Source organism: Capra hircus, chromosome 2 (genome assembly GCF_001704415.2).
Source record: "Capra hircus breed San Clemente chromosome 2, ASM170441v1, whole genome shotgun sequence".
NCBI classification, from domain to species: Eukaryota; Metazoa; Chordata; class Mammalia; order Artiodactyla; family Bovidae; genus Capra; species Capra hircus.
The window spans coordinates 79,751,639-79,771,758 of NC_030809.1; the positions used below are offsets into that span (position 1 = coordinate 79,751,639).

Below are 20,120 nucleotides of genomic sequence, written 5' to 3' on the forward strand. Positions count from 1 at the left end.
TAACCAAAATATGAAAAAGATAAAAAAAAGAGATGGCAGCAGAAATGTCTAGAGTAACAGGTTTGGAAAATAAAGGAAGGAGTTGCCACTGAAACTCTTTCACAGTATTTTCATGATGGCAATAAATACTTTTACATGTACTAGTTAAATTAGTAGTTATCATCTAAGCTTATAAATAGAGTATTCTAAAAAGAGAACTTTTCTTCCTTTGAGAGAGAGTCTAAAAAGAGGAAATGCTGAAAACAAGCAAAAATACTGTAAACAGAAAATATAGCATATCAATACAAGAGACATGTCAATTCAAGAGACAATACAAGTAATTCAATAGTTTGCGAACTTAACTTTGAAGGTATAGACATGCTTACAGAGGGTATGGGGATATACTTTTAAGATAAAAGATAATTTTCAATATTTTGTAAGTTTGATATAAGCTTAAAATGTTAAGGTGGCTCAGCGGTAAAAAATCCAACTGCAATGCAGGAGATGAGGGTTTGATCTCTGGGTTGGGAAGATCACCTGGAGGAGGGCATAGCCACCCACTCCAGTATTCTTGCCTGGAGAATCCCATGGACAGAGGAGCCTGGCAAGCTCCAGTTCATAGAGTCACAAAGAGCAGGACATAACTGAAGCGACTGAGCGTGCAGAAGAAATAAGTTAAATAATGTAGAAAACATTGGGGAAATAAAAACATTTCCAATTTAAAGCAGTTATGCAAACTTATTACCTATGGGTATAAGAAATGATTATCCAATTCTTATATTTTAAATAGATTTTAGTTTTTATAAAGAACACAAAAATTATTTTACCCAATCTCTTAAGGTGCAGAATTAGAGACAAGAGGCAGTGGATATTGGTGGCATCCTCCAAACTCAAGAGCAAGAGTCTAAACCTCACTGACATTCCTGAATAAGACATACTTGTCTTATTCATGTAAGCACATAGAAAGTTTGAGGACACTGGTGAATTGAGAGCATGGGTTTTATATCAAAGTGGCAGCTGCCACCCACCTGGGGTTGTGCCCGTTCAGGGATGTGAGTCCAGCAATGCTACACAGTCCTATTTTTTCATGAGTAGCCAGAAATCTGGATTTTCATGTGAAAATTTCATTTTCAATCTGTGACTTAGAGAAAGTAAAAGTGAAGTCGCTCAGTCGTGCCCAACTCTTTGCGACTCCATGGACAGTAGCCTGCATCAAGCTCCTCCGTCCATGAAATTTTCCAGGCAAGAGTACTGGAGTGGGTTGCCATTTCCTTCTCCAGGGAATCTTCCAACCCAGGGATTGAACCCAAGTCCCTCTCATTGTAGACAGACACTTTACCGTTTGAGCCACCAGGGAAGTCCGTGACTTAGAGAGAAGCTGGCAAATTCAACTCTTTTTGGAGTAGCCAATATCACACTTGCTAACAAATATTTGCACTTAAAGTAAGACTAAATTCCTAAGCAGTATGGATGAAACTCTAACAATAGGAATGGAGGTACCCATGAGAGAGTGAAAAAAAAAAATTTAGTTAAGCATTCTTTATGTTGCTGAAAAATCCATACGTGGATGAGCTTTATCATCTAATGCCTCATGCAGGCATAAACATACTATGAGAACATGAAACACCCTTATTTTTGGCACACTTGTTCTAGACAGTGTTATCACATAATCATGTCACTATTGCACATTTTGGGGCAAAGACAAGCTTGCAGCAGGACAGATAGAAGCCCAATCATTCCAAAGAAGCTATTTTTCCTGACAATTAAAGATAGGCTAAAATTAACTATGATTTCTCTAGCCCATGTAATAATCAGTCTAGTTTAATGATTTGATTTTATGCTGTTTTCACTGTAGATTGAGAGGGAAAAACAAAAAGGTTGAGATAAGCAATTCACATTTTTATTCTGTCATAAGTGAAAACCATTCCTTTTCATCTCAAATAGCATATATAAACACTGACAATAGATCAACAGTTCAGATTCTCAAAGTAGGTGGGTTGAAGGATGACCATGGCAAGGCTAAATATATGCATCTCATAACCTTTAAACTATGACTGGATTACAGTCATACTTTTGCTCCTTTGCTGATTCCAAATTTTAAAGGCTCCTATATGAAAAAACGGATAACTAATCCCACGTTATTCATCAATATAACAATCAATATATTCATCAAACAGATAACTAATCCCTTGTTATTTCATCAATCCCATGTTATTCTTTAGTTCTATGAACAGAAACTTATAGTTCTGGAAAAGATGTTTATTTTTAAATCTCATGGATGGGGTGGGGGGCAACTTGGTTAATGCACAAAATACCTTAAAAAATAATTTTATACTCTCTCTAGCTATTCTTAAGACAGTATTTTAGATATTTTAAGATAGTTTTTTTTCCTTGCATTAATTATATTTTGCATCTTACACTTTCCTTGATATAGTGTGATATTATAAGTTGGAGGACCTGGACAATTCAAACAAAACAAAGTTTATGGTAATCTTATAGGCATACATGCTTCAAAAGTTCTAATTATGAGGTATTGCTACAGCTCTAATTATATCTGGAGTGACCATATTAAATATTAGCAAATTATCATGGAAATGTCATACCTGTTTTAAAAGTGTGTAGTTGGAGCCATCGGTGCTAATTTTCCTTATCTCATGATGATCAGCAAGAATTAGAAAAGGCTCTTCATCTAAATACCAAGACAAAAAACATATTAGACTATTAGCAGTTTTGGTTTTCAACTTGGCTTAGTTTCAGTTTAGTTACTTCAGCAGTGCAACTTCAAATGCAGTGCCTTCTGGTAAACTAATGGTTAAAAAATTCATACTGAGCACCTCTGCTGATAATAATATGAAAAGAAAGCAGATACCAGTGCAGTACAGAAAATCTAGACAATTCCAAATCCCTCTCTTTCCCTCAAGTTTCTTGAATATTAAATTACCTAATTTATTTGAAATTAGTGGAAAATATCTACTGCTAAAATCTTGCTTTTTCTCATTCTTTTTAAATTGGAATACAGTTGATTTACAATGTTGTCTTAGTTTCAGCTGCACTGCAAAGTGAATCAGTTACATGTATATAAATATACCCATTTTTTTAAAGATTCTTTTCCTATATAGGTCAATACGGAATGTTGAGTAGAGCTTCCTGTGCTATACAGTAGGTTCCCATTAGTTATCTGTTTTTTCACACAGTAGTGTAGAGTAGTGAATATGTCAAACTTAATTTCTCATATGATACAAATGAACTTAGTGACAAAACAGAAATAGAGGCACAAATGTAGAAAACAAACCTATAGTTACTGGGGGAAAGGGATGATGGAGAGGGACGAAATCTTATTTTTAAATGAAATTCTGAGAAGTATAATCTTCACCTTAGAAATCTATAGTACCGCTAAACATTCCTACCACTAAAAAGTGAAAGTGAAAGTCACTCAGTCGCATCTGACTTTTTGCGACCCCATGGACTATATAGTCCAAATGGAATTCTCTAGGCCAGATTAAATCTGAAAATTCTTTCCTGATAATCATATAACCGGCTTATGCCCTCAGAATAACTTCCAAGAGTTTCACTGCCTACATGAACTTTTTCCATGTGCCTGGGGGCTTCTTTTAAGTAGGAGTCTATATCCTTCTTATTTGTTCAACATGCTTTAATATCTTATTTGTTGTAGAATCTAGGAAATATAATAAGAATAATCTAACCATGATTCATATATATAAAGATAAAACTCTTTTTAAACATCTTTATTTCTAAAATGCTTTATATACTTACTTTCCTGAAGAGCAAAATTAATATCAGCATATATTAGAAAAAAACAATGAAAAAGGTATTTTATGAGGACTTTATGGCAGAAAGTGAAGAGGAACTAAAAAGCCTCTTGATGAAAGTGAAAGAGGAGAGTGAAAAAGTTGGCTTAAAGCTCAACATCCAGAAAACTAAGATCATGGCATCTGGTACCATCACTTCATGGCAGATAGATGGGGAAACAGTGGAAACTGTGACAGACTTTATTTTTAAATTGGAATTTTCTAGTTTACAAAATTTAACACACTACTGGAAATAAACATAAGTTTAATAATACTTGTCTAAAGTGCCTGATGAACTATGGAATGAGGTTCGTGACATTGTACAGGAGACAGGGATCAAGACCATCCCCATGGAAAAGAAATGCAAAAAAGCAAAATGGCTGTCTGGGGAGGCCTTACAAATAGCCGTGAAAAGAAGAGTGGCAAAAAGTAAAGGAGAAAAGGAAAGATATAAGCATGTGAATGTAGAGTTCCAAAGAATAGCAAGAAGAGATAAGAAAGCCTTCAGCGATCAATGCAAAGAAATAGAGGAAAACAACAGAATGGGAAAGACTAGAGATCTCTTCAAGAAAATTAGAGATACCAAGGGAACATTTCATGCAAAGATGGGCTCGATAAAGGACAGAAATGGTATGGACCTAACAGAAGCAGAAGATATTAAGAAGAGGTGGCAAGAATACATGGAAGAACTGTACAAAAATGATCTTCATGACCAGATAATCATGATGATGTGATCACTAATCTAGAGCCAGACACCTTGGAATATGAAGTCAAGTGGGCCTTAGAAAACACCACTACGAACAAAGCTAGTGGAGGTGATGGAATTCCAGTTGAGCTATTTCAAATCCTGAAAGATGATGCTGTGAAAGTGCTGCACTCAATATGCCAGCAAGTTTGGAAAACTCAGCAGTGGCCATAGGACTGGAGAAGGTCAGTTTTCATTCCAATCCCAAAGAAAAGCAATGCCAAAAAATGCTCAAACTACCGTACAATTGCACTCATCTCACACGCTAGTAAAGTAATGCTCAAAATTCTCCAAGCCAGGCTTCAGCAATACGTGAACCATGAACTTCCTGATGTTCAAGTTAGTTTCAGAAAAGGCAGAGGAACCAGAGATCAAAATGCCAACATCCGCTGGATAATGGAAAAAGCAAGAGAGTTCCAGAAAAACATCTATTTCTGCTTTATTGACTATGCCGAAGCCTTTGACTGTGTGGATCACAATAAACTGTGGAAAATTCTGAAAGAGATGGGAATACCAGACCACCTGACTTTCCTCTTGAGAAACCTGTATGTAGGTCAGGAAGCAACAGTTAAAACTGGACACGGAACAACAGACTGGTTCTAAATAGGAAAAGGAGTACGTCAAGGCTATATATTGTCACCCTGCTTATTTAACTTATATGCAGAGTACATCATGAGAAACGCTGGCCTGGAAGAAACACAAGCTGGAATCAAGATTGCAGGGAGAAATATCAATAACCTCAGATATGCAGATGACACCAGCCTTATGGCAGAAAATGAAGAGGAACTAAAAAGCCTCTTGATGAAAGTGAAAGAGGAGAGTGAAAAAGTTGGCTTAAAGCTCAACATTCCCGAAAATGAAGATCATGACATCTGGTCCCATCACTTCATGGGAAATGGATGGGGATACAGCAGAAACAGTGTCAGACTTTATTTTTCTGGGCTCCAAAATCACTGCAGATGGTGACTGCAGCCATGAAATTAAAAGACACTTACTCCTTGGAAGAAAAGTTTTGACTAACCTAGATAGTATATTCAAAAGCAGAGATATTACTTTGCTGACTAAGGTCCATCTAGTCAAGGCTATGGTTTTTCCTGTGGTCATGTATGGATGTGAGAGTTGGACTGTGAAGAACGCTGAGCACCAAAGAATTGATGTTTTTGAACTGTGGTGTTGGAGAAGACTCTTGAGGGTCCCTTGGACTTCAAGGAGATTCAACCAGTCCATTCGGAAGAAGATCAACCCTGGGATTTCTTTGGAACGAATGATGCTAAAGCTGAAGCTCCAGTCCTTTGGCCACCTCATGCGAAGAGTTGACTCATTGGAAAAGACCCTGATGCTGGAGAGATTGGGGGCAGTAGAAGAAGGGGACGACCCAGGATGAGATGGCTGGATGGCATCACGGAATCGATGGACGTGAGTCTGAGTGAACTCTGGGAGATGGTGATGGACAGGGAGGCCTGGCGTGCTGCAATTCACGGGGTCGCAAAGAGTCAGACACGACTGAGCGACTGAACTGAACTGAACTGAACTGAACTGAATCACTGGAAGAATTCACATCGTCTTACATGGATGACATTTCTATTGTTGTCATCAGTATAATTTTTATTATTCTTCTTATTGATGTGTTTTCTCCTTGGCACACACATATGAGGGTGTTTGGTATAGGGAGAAGAAAAAAAAATTATTAGGACACTGTCGCAACAGGTTCTTTAATAGTTTTGGCCAAACCTGCTCCCAAGAGCTTGTTATACAGCAGAAAGTAGTGCTAGTTTTTAACTTGTTCTCAAAATTTACAAAACACTTAATGATTCACTAGACCAAACTGTAATGGTATTTCAAACTGAGCAGTGTGTGGACAACACACAAAATATGAGCGATGGATTCCCAATCAAGGTAAGTAGAGGAGAATTTTGACTTATTAGCAACATCAAGGAGGAATGAATTCTATAAGAATAGCTATGAAATCGAGAATTCATATGTATAAGTGAGGCTGGATCAGTGGGCAAGCTCAATTCAATACCTGAGAGTGACTTGCAGCCATTTGGGTTATCAGGTTGTATTTCATATCCATCTGTACAGAGGCACTTGTATGTTCCATATGTATTGATGCATTGCTGGCTACACGGGAAGCCCAAAGAGCATTCGTCAATGTCTACACATGTTTTACCATCATCCTTCAGTTGAAATCCAGGCCAGCATTTGCACTGGAAAATGAAAAATGAGCATAATCAATTTATACCATTGTCATTGTCTCTTCCATTGAAGAATAGATAATGCCAAGTTTTTCTATCCTGGAGCAATTAAACATTAATCAGAATTACATATATGGTGTACAGCTTAGGTTTAAAACTCATTCTCCCTAATATCTTCATTTGACCTTCTGAGGTTGACTAGATTAAGAAAGTTAACTGGCATCAATCAGCAAGCCATGGTGGCTAGAGAATGGCAAGGAAAAACTAAATCATCAAATTCTTGTTTCTTTTTCTTTTTTTGCATTTTTTAGAAGGCTGTTTTAACAACCGTAACGATTAACTGTTACATGGAGCTCTAAAGGTTGCTGATACTCTCACGTATGTTTAATTTCATTTGAGTCTTACAGAAATCTATGATGTAGATACTATTGCTAGTTAACCCATGAGAAACCTCGATGTACAAGGATGAAATTGTATAGGTAAAGCCAGTTGGAGAGCTTGCTCTTGCTGTAATTTTTAACAAATATTAAGGCTTAACTACTAAATATTGGCAGGATCTGATTCCTTTACCAAACATGTTGTTGCCTGGAGAAATAATAAAATTAACATAATTCCTCCACTATAATTAAATCAGTGTACATCATCAGATATTTTTTCTTGGTATCTCTATCATGTTCTATACAACCCTCTTATGTGATACTTACTAAATGGCATCAGTTCTCTGTACATTGTCATGCAATGTATGTCTTTGCATTCCTGAAAATAATGAGGGGTTATGATTGGTCTTTCAGTTGTATATTCAGCACCTGTCAGGTAGCATATGGGAATTATAATTACATAAAATGAACTTATAATTGGTCATATGATTAGGACCATATTAACTTTAAGACTCTCCTATATAGCCTTTGAATAAAGGAATCTGTGAGTACTGAATAGGAACATGAAGTAGAAACTCTAAATTGTTAAGAAAATCTAGTATTCATTATAAGCATTTGAACCTATGTATCTATTTGCAAAATATTAGAGAGAGAGATGAGTGCTTGTTATTAAATACTCAGCAAACAAATAATTGAAGGGTAGAATTTCAAAGTACAAAAAATGGTGTTCATTGTGTGGAGAAGGGACATCAACTTCATCTGAAAGTGCTCAAAAGATAAATGAATAATGTTTCCAAGTCTTTTTACATAAAAACGAATCTCTTTAATCCCTTGGCACTTTTATCTTCAATATTTATACCAATATTTATCTAATAATTCTAAACCATTACAGAGGATTTTTTTTTTGTAACCTCCAGAATCCATTAGCAAGCCAGCAAATCAAAGCAAAAGCCACAACATAATTTCCCAAATTCTCCTCATCAGATCATAGCTTTTGACAGTATTACTTTCCTTGAAAAGACTCATCCTACCACCAGATATAGAAGTCAGGGGAATTGGTGCTTACGCTATGTCCAAAATAAAAAAAAACAGAGTGTGTGTGTGAGAGAGAGATGCTAAATGTCACTGAGGTATAACTACAAATAGTTAAAGTGGTAAATTTGAAGTTGTATATTTTACACAATTAAAAAACAACAACAAAATTTTCAAAGGGAAATTGACAGGCTGCAAAAAGATATCACTGAAACAATTGGAAATTAGATCATGTGATCATGTGGACGCCAGAAGACACATAGGCAGACACAGGATAGAGTTGAATTCAAGAGGCACTTAAGGAAAAGTGAAAGAACGTGTTTTAGAATGCATTACAATCCTCTCAAAGGAGTATTATATAAAGAAACAAATAGTGTCCCGATTCTAATAGGGTTTTGGGAAATTACTTTGAATGGCTAATGTCAGGTAATAGAACTACCACACTAACTAGCTGGTTTGGATAAAAACATATTTATGGAAAATTTATTTCTTGAAGGTAAAATTTGTAAAAGTTATCAAGTGTAATGGACATTTCTATAAACAAGTGAAATTATATTTAACAGCAAATTTTTTAAAGTGTTTATTGAAAGAGATTTTTTAAAATTATATTGAAAGATTTTTTTAATTATTTATTTTAATTGGAGGCTAATTACTTTACAACATTGCAGCAGTTTTTGCCATACACTGACGTGAATCAGCCATGGGTGTACATGTGTTCCTCATCCTGAAACCCCCTCCCAACTCCCTCCCCATCCCACCCTTCAGGGTCATCTCAGTGCACCAGCCCTGAGTTTCATGCATTGAAACTGGACTGGTGATCTATTTCACATATGATGATATGCATGTTTCAATGCTTTTCTCTAAAAGCCCATTAACCTTGTTTTACCAAAATAATTTTTACCCCCAAATAATTAAAAGGCATTTAAGAGAAATTCTACTAATCTCACTTTTATAAATTGAATGACAAATTAATAATAATCATTTTTGTCCACAAAGATAAAAGATGAAAGATTCATCTATATTTAATTTAAAAAGAATGGTTTAAAAATGTTTCACATTCATTTAAAAATATAATCTTTATTCAATGTCAAGTTAATATTCCTCATAATTAAGAACTATTTCAGATTGTTTTATTTATATTATTTTTTTAGAGAAACATATTACTAGAAACAAATATAGCTGTCCAAAGCTTTCCTATAACATTCAGAAAAATTTCTTTGCAGCTTTTTAAGTGATATTTAAAATATTGATTATCTTGTATACATTAAAATTCATTTATCTCCCTAAAGTATATTTATTTTCTCATGGTAAGTTACCCTTCCATCAAAATAAGATTCTTGTTTTTTTAGTTAATTGTTATTATTCCCTTTTGAATAGTTGGATCGATTGTTATTTGTTTTACAGCAAGTGTGCAAATTATTCACAGTCCAGAAGGTATAAATTTTGCTTTTATAAGCAATTTTCATGTTACTGCCTAATTTGCAGTAGGACTTGTCTTGTTTTGCTGATACTGTAATGAGAAATAGTTTACTGTATAGCTTTCCCCATTCTCTGACAAAAGAGAAATCCATCAGCTAACATTTTTTCCCCAAAATAGAGAATTATTTTGTAATTAGTTTTTTGTTCAATCTTCTATAAATTAATATTCAGAAATATAACATATTACAGACACATATTAAAATTTCATATATAACATATAAGTGTGATTATGCTTAGTTGCTCAGTTGTGTCTGACTCTTTGTGACCCATGGACTGTAGCCCACCATACCCTTTTGCTCATGGGATTCTTTAGGCAAGAATACTGGAGTGGGTAGCCATTCCCTTTTCCAGGATATACCATAAATGTTATATATATATATATATATGTGTGTATATGGGAGAGGCAATGGCACCCCACTCCAATACTCCTGCTTGGAAACTCCCATGGACGGAGGAGCCCGGTGGGCTGCGGTCCAGGGGGTCGCGAGGAATCAGACATGACTGAGCAACTTCAATTTCACTTTTCACTTTTCACTTTTATGCACTGGAGAAGGAAATGGCAACCTACTCCAGTGTTCTTGCCTGGAGAATCCCAGGGACGGGGAAGCCTGGTGGGCTGCTGTCTCTGGGGTTGCACAGAGTCGGACATGACTGAAGCGACTTAGCAGCAGCAGTAGCAGCATGCGTGTATATACACATATATAAACACAATATATAAAATATTTGCTTTGAATATTTAAGTTTCTTATTATTCTCAGTTATTTTCATTTTTTCTTTATTTATTTTTAATTGAAAGATAATTACAATATTGAGTTGGTTTCTGCCATACATCAACATGGATGAATCATAGCTATATGTATATGTTCCGTCCCTCTTGAACCTCCCTCCTACCTCTCATTTTTTAACTGACTTTGCTTCCCTCAGGAGATGTTTTATTTTATCCATCACATTAGTTTTGGCATGTGTTTATATTAGAGAGCATATACAAAGCAATTTTATCAGGTATCATATACATTAACTTTTAAAATAATTAGTATGTCTATTTTAACTCAAATTCTCACTTCATTCTATGACTCCAGAGAAGTCAAACAGAAAATACTGATATTTTAAAGGTATCAATAAACAATTATTTCAGTGTGCGGAATCTTATAAAGTAATTAAAACAGTGTAATTTAACATGACTTTCTGGGTGAGAACTATTTCTACCAAAAGTAGTTTTTCACATATGGAATCTCTAAGAAGTCAGCACTCTTTACCTGTAGCCATTAAAAAATATAAATCCTTACTTTTGATGTTATGTCAAAGGGTGACCATTTCATATTCTATATTTTTAAAATTTTACCACAATATTGTTATGATAGATTAAAAACATATATAGGATCAAAAAATAAATCTACTTTGAAATTTAAATTTAGGCATTTAAATAGATGAGTGGATAGATATACATAATATATGATAGAAATGGATTATTATTTACAACATGACAAAATTATAGCCATTGCCTCTTATAATTTTATAACACATTTCCTGATTTGGGGGGAAATATTTCTGCATTGATTGTACATAAATCACCAATAATATTTTTTCTGCTTCATCAGGTTTCAAAATATGTACTATCAAAATTAATTATCTGATACCTACTCATCTCATTAGGAGCTGTCCTGGCTCAATCTGTCTTGCTTCCTTCTACCTACAACATAGTGTGATGAGTCTGTGCATTTGTGTTCTAAGTCTTATATGCACGTGCGGTTAGTTGCTTCACTGTGTAAGTCTTACGAGTTGAAATAATTCTTCTTAATACAGTACTGGGTCTAAAAACTTAAACATAACTAAAATCAACATAACTAAACTAAACTAACATAACTAAACTAAAAAAAACATAACTTTCTTAGTATTTTACTTTTCATCTCTATTTTAACATAGGGGAAATGATTATTATACTTCTTAGGTTATATCCATATACAGTGACCAAAGTAGTTATTAGTCATAATAACAGAAATTCAGAGATTATAAATGACAGAATGGTTGTTTGGCTGGATTTACCATTAGATAGAACTGACTGTCATAGAATGTTAAAGCTGGCAGTTAAAATTCCCAAGTATCTTTGTAATATATACTATTTTTTTTCTTGCATCTTTTAAAGAAAGTCACTTAGGCCCAGATGAAACACTTAGACATAAGAAAGGTGACAACTGATGTTCAAAACTTCTTCCTTATATTGAACCGACTCTGTTTCCCCAACTTCTAATTCCAACCTTTGAAACAACTCAGACAAGATATGCTCCCTATTCCAGTACTTCATGTATTTATGTATTTATTAATGCCATTTTTATTTCTTTGACTCTTTCAAAATTATTTTTCAAACTTTAAAATTTTTATTTTGTATAAGAGTATAGCCAATTAACAATGTTGTGGTACTTTCAGGTGAATGGCAAAGGGACTCAGTCATACATATACATGTATCCCTTCTCCCCCAAACCTCCCCTCCCATCCAGGCTGGCAGGTGACATTGAGCAGAGTTCTAGGTGCTATACAATAGGTTCTTGTTGGATATCCGTTTTGAATACTGCAGGGTAGAATTTCATATATTTAAATACATCTGACTAGTCATTTTGCTCTTGGTGAAATTTCTTCTAAAGGTGTGTTTTCCAGACCCCCAATGCCACTGGATGCACAAATGTGGATACAGTACAATTTGTCAAAGTTCCTCTTAAAGTGTCATGTCCCTAAATGTGCACAGTACCCCAGGTATGTCCTGATCATCACAGAATTCAGTAGAACAAAATTCTACTGACATCTGTAGATTCTACTGACATCTGACATCTAACTAGATTAGATGGCCTCTGTGTTTCACTGAAGCCATGTTCTTTGCTGATTCATACAGAGCTATTGTCCAGTTAAAGTCACTAATTTCCAACTGAATTGCTTTTACTGAGGTTTTCCCATATTTACATAATTGATTTTAACCTAAAATACCACTTTAAGATTTAGTTTGTATGCATCCTCCATTTCAACATACTAAAATAGAGATGTTTTCTAAAACTATTTCTGTCAGTCAATTTTGTCAGTGAATTACCTTCTTCAGGAAAGTGGTACCAACAAAAAGCAATTAGGATAGTAGACATGATTTATCTTTTAGTGTACCTGCACTCAGTCCTAATAATTCATGTACTTTGTTTTTTTCTTCCCGTTTATTTGAAAAAAATATTGCATTCTTCTGTGTTGTGATAAAATATAAACGATCAGCCTATTCTACTTCAAAGAGGTATGAGAGGGGAAATGAGAGAAGAAATAAGAATTTCAGAGAACTGCATGCGTATTTACCTAGGTATTAATAGCAGTATCTTTCTCAAACACTGACCTTTCTTTACTTACATTTTTTCTTTATGATCACCATTTATTAGAAAGCTGAACACTTTCCATATTTTGTCTTCATGATTATATTCTATTTATATACCACACTATTAGTACGGTTCACTTGTATAAAAAATCTCCATTTAAATAATTTTAACTAACAATATTCTAATGACTTTCAGTCTTACAGCTATATTCAATTAAATAATTTTTATTATCTCAAATTCTAACCTATCACATGATTTTCTGTTTTTGATGAGTACCTACCTTATAACTGACAGGAAGGTCCTGACAATCTTGAGAACACCCACTGACCTTCTTACTCAAACACTCATTTATATGGCAGTTCCTCTCATCTGAGCCATCGCCACAGTCATCCTTATTGTCACAAAGAGCTCCACTGGGAATGCACCTGCCATTTTTGCACATAAAAAATGAACTGTTGCATGACTGTTCTGGAAAAAGAAAATAAAACAAATGGAACATAAAGGGCATGCCATTGTTTTATATTGCAATTGCTGAAAACATTCACAAATATGATAACTTGTCAGACAATTATAGTAAATAGAGGCATGGTATATATAAACTGCTTTATAGTCAGTGTAATATTGTATACACAAAGAAAATCAAGGGCAAACAGTACTTTCATGTTCAAAATACTGCAAATATAGCTTTACATTGAAAATTAGCAATAAAAATAAGCATCAATAGCAAAAATAATGGAGTAGTTCTGTCTTAATTTTTATTGTGAAGAATGAGTTCAAAAGTATAATGATAGCTTGACATTTTCCTCAAGTCATAGGTCTCTGAGAAATTGCACGTCACTGAAAATTAAGAATCTGGAATAGGTAAATATTCCTAAATTCCTTTTTTTTTTTCCTGGAAATATAACATTGACATTTTTAAATCTGGGCATAAAAAGACACTTGTGGTGAATAATAGTTGTTTCAAACATAGCTATGGAAAGGAGTTCAGGTTTTGCAGCTATTCAAAACCTGATGATTTAAACATTACTCATTATAATATGTAAACTATATGAGAAAAAAAGTAATTGGGTTTATTCTAAAATTTATAACTAGGTATTCAATCTTTGGAATGATAAAGTGAAAAATAGACCAAGTTTGGCTACATATCTATTTTCTCTTCAAATGATATGCAATTTATTTCATTTTGCCTAAGTTTGAATACTATTGACTTTATCTCAGTAAATCTCAACTTTTCTGATTAAATATTCTATTTAAAAGGTCCATACATGGAAAGTAACTAAATAGGTCCATACATGGAAATTATCTTCACATTAAATAATGTATTAAGAAAAATGACTCTTTTAGAGCAACAGGATGATGGATGCATCTGGTTCATTGCCACACATCTTCATATCTGTGGCACAGACTCACATTTCTAAAACTAACTCCAAAACAAGGTTGATTACCAGGATGCTTCTATTGTATGGTGTCAGTAGACGTATCACATAATTAATTGCATTTTCTCTCAGTGAATACCACATGAACCTAAAAATGAATCACAGTATTGCCTTAAAAAATCAGTTTTGGAATAAGGATAGTATTGTGCACTTTCTGTACCTGCACTTTTACACTTTGGGTTTATAGGTGCCTCATCAGAATGGTCTGTACAGTCAAAGTCTCCATCACACTGCCACTGAGTATGTAAAAGACATCGCCCGTCAGCACAGCTAAACTCTTCTGCATTGCACTGTCGGTACCCTGCGGGCAAAGGAACATTTCAATTCACATAACAGATATTTATTAAAACTTCATTCATAATGTGCACTCAACCTAATTAGCCATGTGTTACCCAGGCATCTTATGGGAGATATTTCTCTTTTCTTTCTAGGGCAGTTGTAATAGTTGCAAGAGATATTTGTGGTTGGAAAAATAGGATTAAAGACCAGAAAAAAAAGTTGGAAACAAGGCACTCTTATTTTGTTTCTATGTAAGGAAATAAAATATATACTGCTAACAAAATGCATATATATATACACACACACATATATATACATAACAGAATATATATGCAACATGAATATATATATATACATATACACACATAAAATTTATGATGAGTATATAATCTCTGTTTACTTATTGTCTATACCCTAAAGATTTCCCTTAGAATGGAAAACAAAATCAAAGCTATTCAAAATTATTTTCAAAATATATTTCAATTATATTTAAATATAATATTATATTCAAAATATTTTCAAAATATAATTCAAAATTATATTATTATGGTTAGGCAGAATACTAGAACATATGGATGAACTGACTCTGGATTATAATGACAATTTTCAGAAGCTATAATGTCATGTTTATGCTTGGGAAGAAGCACTGAAAGTGTAAAGAAATTGTTAAAATGAGAAAATTAAAAGCCAATTCATAGAGTAATAAGCAGAAAACTATTGTAATTATCCTACATATTGATTCTTAGAGGCATTAAAAGGCTTTACTCAAATCACAGTATCAATCCATCAGTTGTTAATGTTCATATCCATGTCTGTTTGTAAGTAAAACTCATTTGATTTTAAATATTATGAAGCTTCAGATTTGATTTCTTCCTAAATTTGTAAGCAATAAAAAGCAAATCATTTATTTTGCAAACTTTCTGGTAAATGTGGGCAAACATTTTACTTCTGAAGTGAGAAAATAAGATTTTTATGGCTTAAAAAATAAAAAAAATAAAATTTCAACAGAAAAAAATATGATTCAATAACATTTACTTAAGATATTTATTATACTGCATGGCAAAAGTAGATAGTTCTAAAACTATCCTCTGATCCCCTAGTATGTCTTTCCTTCTTCTCCTTCACTAGTTCCTCTTCATGCAACACATATGTTCAAGTCTCTTCCAGTCCAATAATAATAAAAATCTATCCATATAACTCTCAACAACAATGGCCCGTCTTCCCTGCCCAATCCAGTCCCTACTCAATCTTGCTTTCACTTACTTACCTTCAGTTCAACTTTCATTATTCATGTCTCATTTCTGCAACTTCTACCCACTGAAATTCCTCTTAGAGCTAATAGATTTCAAATGACAGTTCGTAAATTTATGTGTCCCTGGCTCCTATCTGCTTCATCTTCCTGCAGCACTTAAAGGTATTGTCTGTTCTACCTTGGAAATAGTTTTCTGGCTTAATATTCATAATACACTCTCCCAGACTTCTAACTTTGCTTTTGCTATTTCCTTCCCCCCTCTTTCTGTATGAAGTTTTCTCCTGTTATACCCTAAGTTGTTAGAGAAGAAGCCCTTATTTCAACCTTCAGTCTAGGGTTTTCGCCTTTTCCTTTCTACAATGATGGGTATTCTCACGCTTTGTCGTATTTTTGAATATCACCCTTATGTTGATGGTCACTAGGTTAATATTATTTTTCCTGGTCATACTCTAGAAGTAAAATTTCAAGTACTCACTATATAGCTTCATGTGATTATCTGAGGAACAATTCATATTGAGAATGTCGAAAAGTATTTATTTGTTATATCCTTCTTCTCCTGCATCAGCGAAACTGTTTCTTAACTTCATTCCAAAACTCATTAATATCAATGCCATCCTCCCAGTCATCCAAGATAGAAATTGTACTTTACCCTCCATCTGTAACTGTAAATGAATTCTGACCCAATTCTCCATTTTCCATTCCATCATTTCTGCCTTAGTTCAAAATCACAGTGTTAATTATCATAACTCTTTATGATATCTCTCCCTCATAGCATTATTTCATCCACTCTGCTGAAAAGGATGGTTCTAAGGTTCAAATTTAACTGTGACATTTCCCTGTTTTTAAAATGTGTGCTTGCCAAGTGAGGAAAAATAATTAAATACAAATTCTTTAACATTGTATTTGAGACTTTTTAGAATCTAAAACTTCTAACTCCAACTGACCTCACCAAAGACTAATTGCTATTCCACAACCATGTCAATTTATAGTTTTTGTAAACATATATAGGATTTACTGTGTTTGGAACTGTTTTAAGTACTTTACAAACATTAATTATTTGATTCTCTTAACAGTCCTAAGAACTCAATAATGTTACTATATATTTTTTGCAGATAAAGAAATTGAAGTGCAGGGAGATAAAAGTAATTTTTCCAAGGTCACATAGTTAGTAACTGGCAGAATCAGGATTGGAACCAGGCCATTTGGCTCTAGGGTCCATATTTTTAACTACTATGTCATGTTCTGTAGCAAATATGATTTCCACTGACTAACACTCCCTGTCTCATTTCTTTACTGCCTCAAAAATTATTTTCTTACCTCTGATTTTGTGTATTGTGATTCTTATTATTCCCATATGACTATAGATGTTATTATTCTATATTGTACTCTTGATTTTCCTGTTCATCTGTAATTTTTTTTTTTCTAGTGGGATTTCTGTCTCATTCATTTCCATATGAACCAAGCATAATGTCTAGCTGAGGAAATACATTCAATCAGATATAACTCTAGCATCAGATTTATATCTTGAGTTACGAGTTAGCTTTTAAAGATCACGCTGAATCCATGACTTAATGGTGAATTGATATAAAAACTGATATCCACTGATCTCAAGGAAGTTTATATCAAAAGCCAAGGTTATATCCATTGGATAGGGAGGACATAGGAGGGAAATTAAATTATTGCCTTTCATAGGTATATGTAGATTTATTCCATGGATTTTCATTTTGTATTTATTTATGCATACATTTAAATATTTTACAAAAGTACTAGGTTTACATAACATTTCAATTTCAACTGGAAATTTTTAACATACTAATTTTATCACAGAAGATATATAAGTGTTCATATACATATTATAAACACATGGGGATTAGATAAATATATGTGACAAGATAAATTTCAAAATAACAATATTAATTTTTAACAAATATAAATATATGCAAACAGATAAAAGAAAAATGTTAAATATGTATATTTTCTGGTAGCTGTGTAAATTGTATTCTTTTTTTCTCACTAAAATATTTTATTTGGCTATAAGATTGAACTAGCCAGCCATACATTATTTTTAAAGTACAAGGTACTTCACAAAGTTCTAAAATTGAAAGATGTTTTTAAAACATTTTCCAGTATGGTTCTTGTAAGAACACTACAATCACAGGTAAAATTTTCAAATACTTGTGTAATTATGGTAGAGTTTAAAGAAGCTATATGCAGTAGGTCTATATTACCAAATTTGCATGTCCTTAGATTAAGAAATGCATTTATTTGTTTTTGTTAAAGACTGGTACTCAGCCTGAGAATCTTTTCCATGAAAAGTTCATATATACTTACCACATTGCAATGATTCATCAGAACCATCTCCACAGTCATCATCATGGTCACAAACAAATTGCTTGGGAATGCATACTTTATTATGGCACATGAAAGCGTTTTCATCACATGTATTATTGGGAGCTAAGGAAGACAGCAGAAAAAAATAATTTAAATGAGCACCTACTTTATCTTTTCCTACATTAAGAATTTGGGGAATGTATGTTGTCATACTCAGTACACTCAGTAATTCCTCGTGTTTTTAAAAAGTAACATTAGCTAAACATTCAATGTGTCAGATAACTTAATAAAATATATTAACATGCATATTTTGATATAAGTAGTATTCAAATATATGAATATAAATATATATAATTCAAAATTTCAGTGTTAAAATGCTCAACAATTCTAGAGTGACCTTGAAATTTCAGAACATTTAGCAATTTGTGAGTTTGCTGAAGGATAAATTCAAAGGTTCATATGTAATAAAAAAAAATCACTCAACTCTAAAAATGTTGTTGGATATTTTTTTTTTCTCTCCTCATGGCTGCAGTAATGTTAGCAAGGTGATAAAAACCTTGCTTCTTTGTGAAAAATAGACATGAAAAGACCAACAAGTGCTAATGCTCATGATGGAAGTGAAAAGAAAATCAAAGGGGCTAAGGAAGTTACTGTTTTAAGAGGAAAATAAAACTTTGGGGTGACTTCTAGAGTAGGGTGTTGAAATAGGTTAAGATCTATATTGAGATGAGCGCAACCATAAGTACCACACCAAATAAGGAACATTGATCCATGAAATGGAACATTGATCCTTTTGGAATACTGATCCAAAAAAGTATTCTCTATCAAGGGCCCTAACCAGTGAGGAAAATGGTTACTTAAAATGTGCAATAAAACTTGAGTAGAAGTCCAAAAGATACCGGCTTGTACATAGAAAATGAGCTTTAACAGTATATGCATAGCATCATAGAGGTTTGATCATTTAACTATTTTTAGTTACCTTTCTTACACGTAAAGGGTAAATGCTATAAGGTTTGCAGTATTTCAAATGTTAAGACTCTGATAAATGATGGATGTTAACTAAGTTCATTGAAGTAACCATTTTGCAATAAGATATAAATACATTAAATCAATATGTTGCACACCTAAAATTAACACGATATGTAGGCAAATTATATTTTATTTTTTAAGTGAAAAAAACAATCTATATGCAATTTGCAAAGAAAAAGCCTTTGCAAAAAGGTATTTAGCACCTTAAATTTTTGTCCTAAGTAAAATTATTAATATTTACCTTTTTGGTACATATGTTTCTTTATCTGCTTAATGAGGATAATAAAATTTATCTGATAAATTTCTTGTAAGAACTAGATAGGGTATATGAAGCAGATCAGCTCATTTTCAATATTCCATAGGTACTCTACAATTCTTATCTACACAATTATTTTTGGCAGATCTTCAAAGGCACTTCACTAAAATACTATGGAAATTCAATAATGTAAATAAAAACACCTACCAAAATAATTGAAGTATAATGGGCACTTGAAAAAATGTAGAGCCCTTCATGTCTTAACAGGCACTTTCCTCTACCTTCGACACTCCTCTTTCTTCTCTATCTCCTTCACAATTCAGATAATGTTATTGCTTTTCTTTGAAATCCTTCTACAAGACTACTAGGCTTTTTTACACAATATTTATTTGTGATGATCTAGTATCTTTTGTATGTATCATTTTGACACTTAAGGTATTATAATTATTCTTTTTTATGCTATCAACTCCTGATCCCAAATCTGCCCCAGACTACATGAAAAAAGGAAACTGCTCTGCTTTCAAAACTCAGTAATGACTGAAAAGAGATATTAGCAGGTGAAACAAAAAGAACTATTTGA

At 33.3% G+C, this 20,120-nt stretch overlaps 1 protein-coding gene across 1 annotated transcript in view; it reads right to left on the reverse strand.

Moving 5' to 3' along the window:
* The window catches only part of LRP1B (LDL receptor related protein 1B), a 2,198,408-nt gene that overhangs the window by 306,266 nt on the left and 1,872,022 nt on the right, over nt 1-20,120 (reverse strand). Inside the window, 5 exon segments of the mRNA XM_018062463.1 lie at nt 2,583-2,668; nt 6,557-6,740; nt 13,238-13,425; nt 14,554-14,694; nt 18,256-18,378. Coding sequence (XP_017917952.1) covers nt 2,583-2,668; nt 6,557-6,740; nt 13,238-13,425; nt 14,554-14,694; nt 18,256-18,378 — 722 coding nt within the window.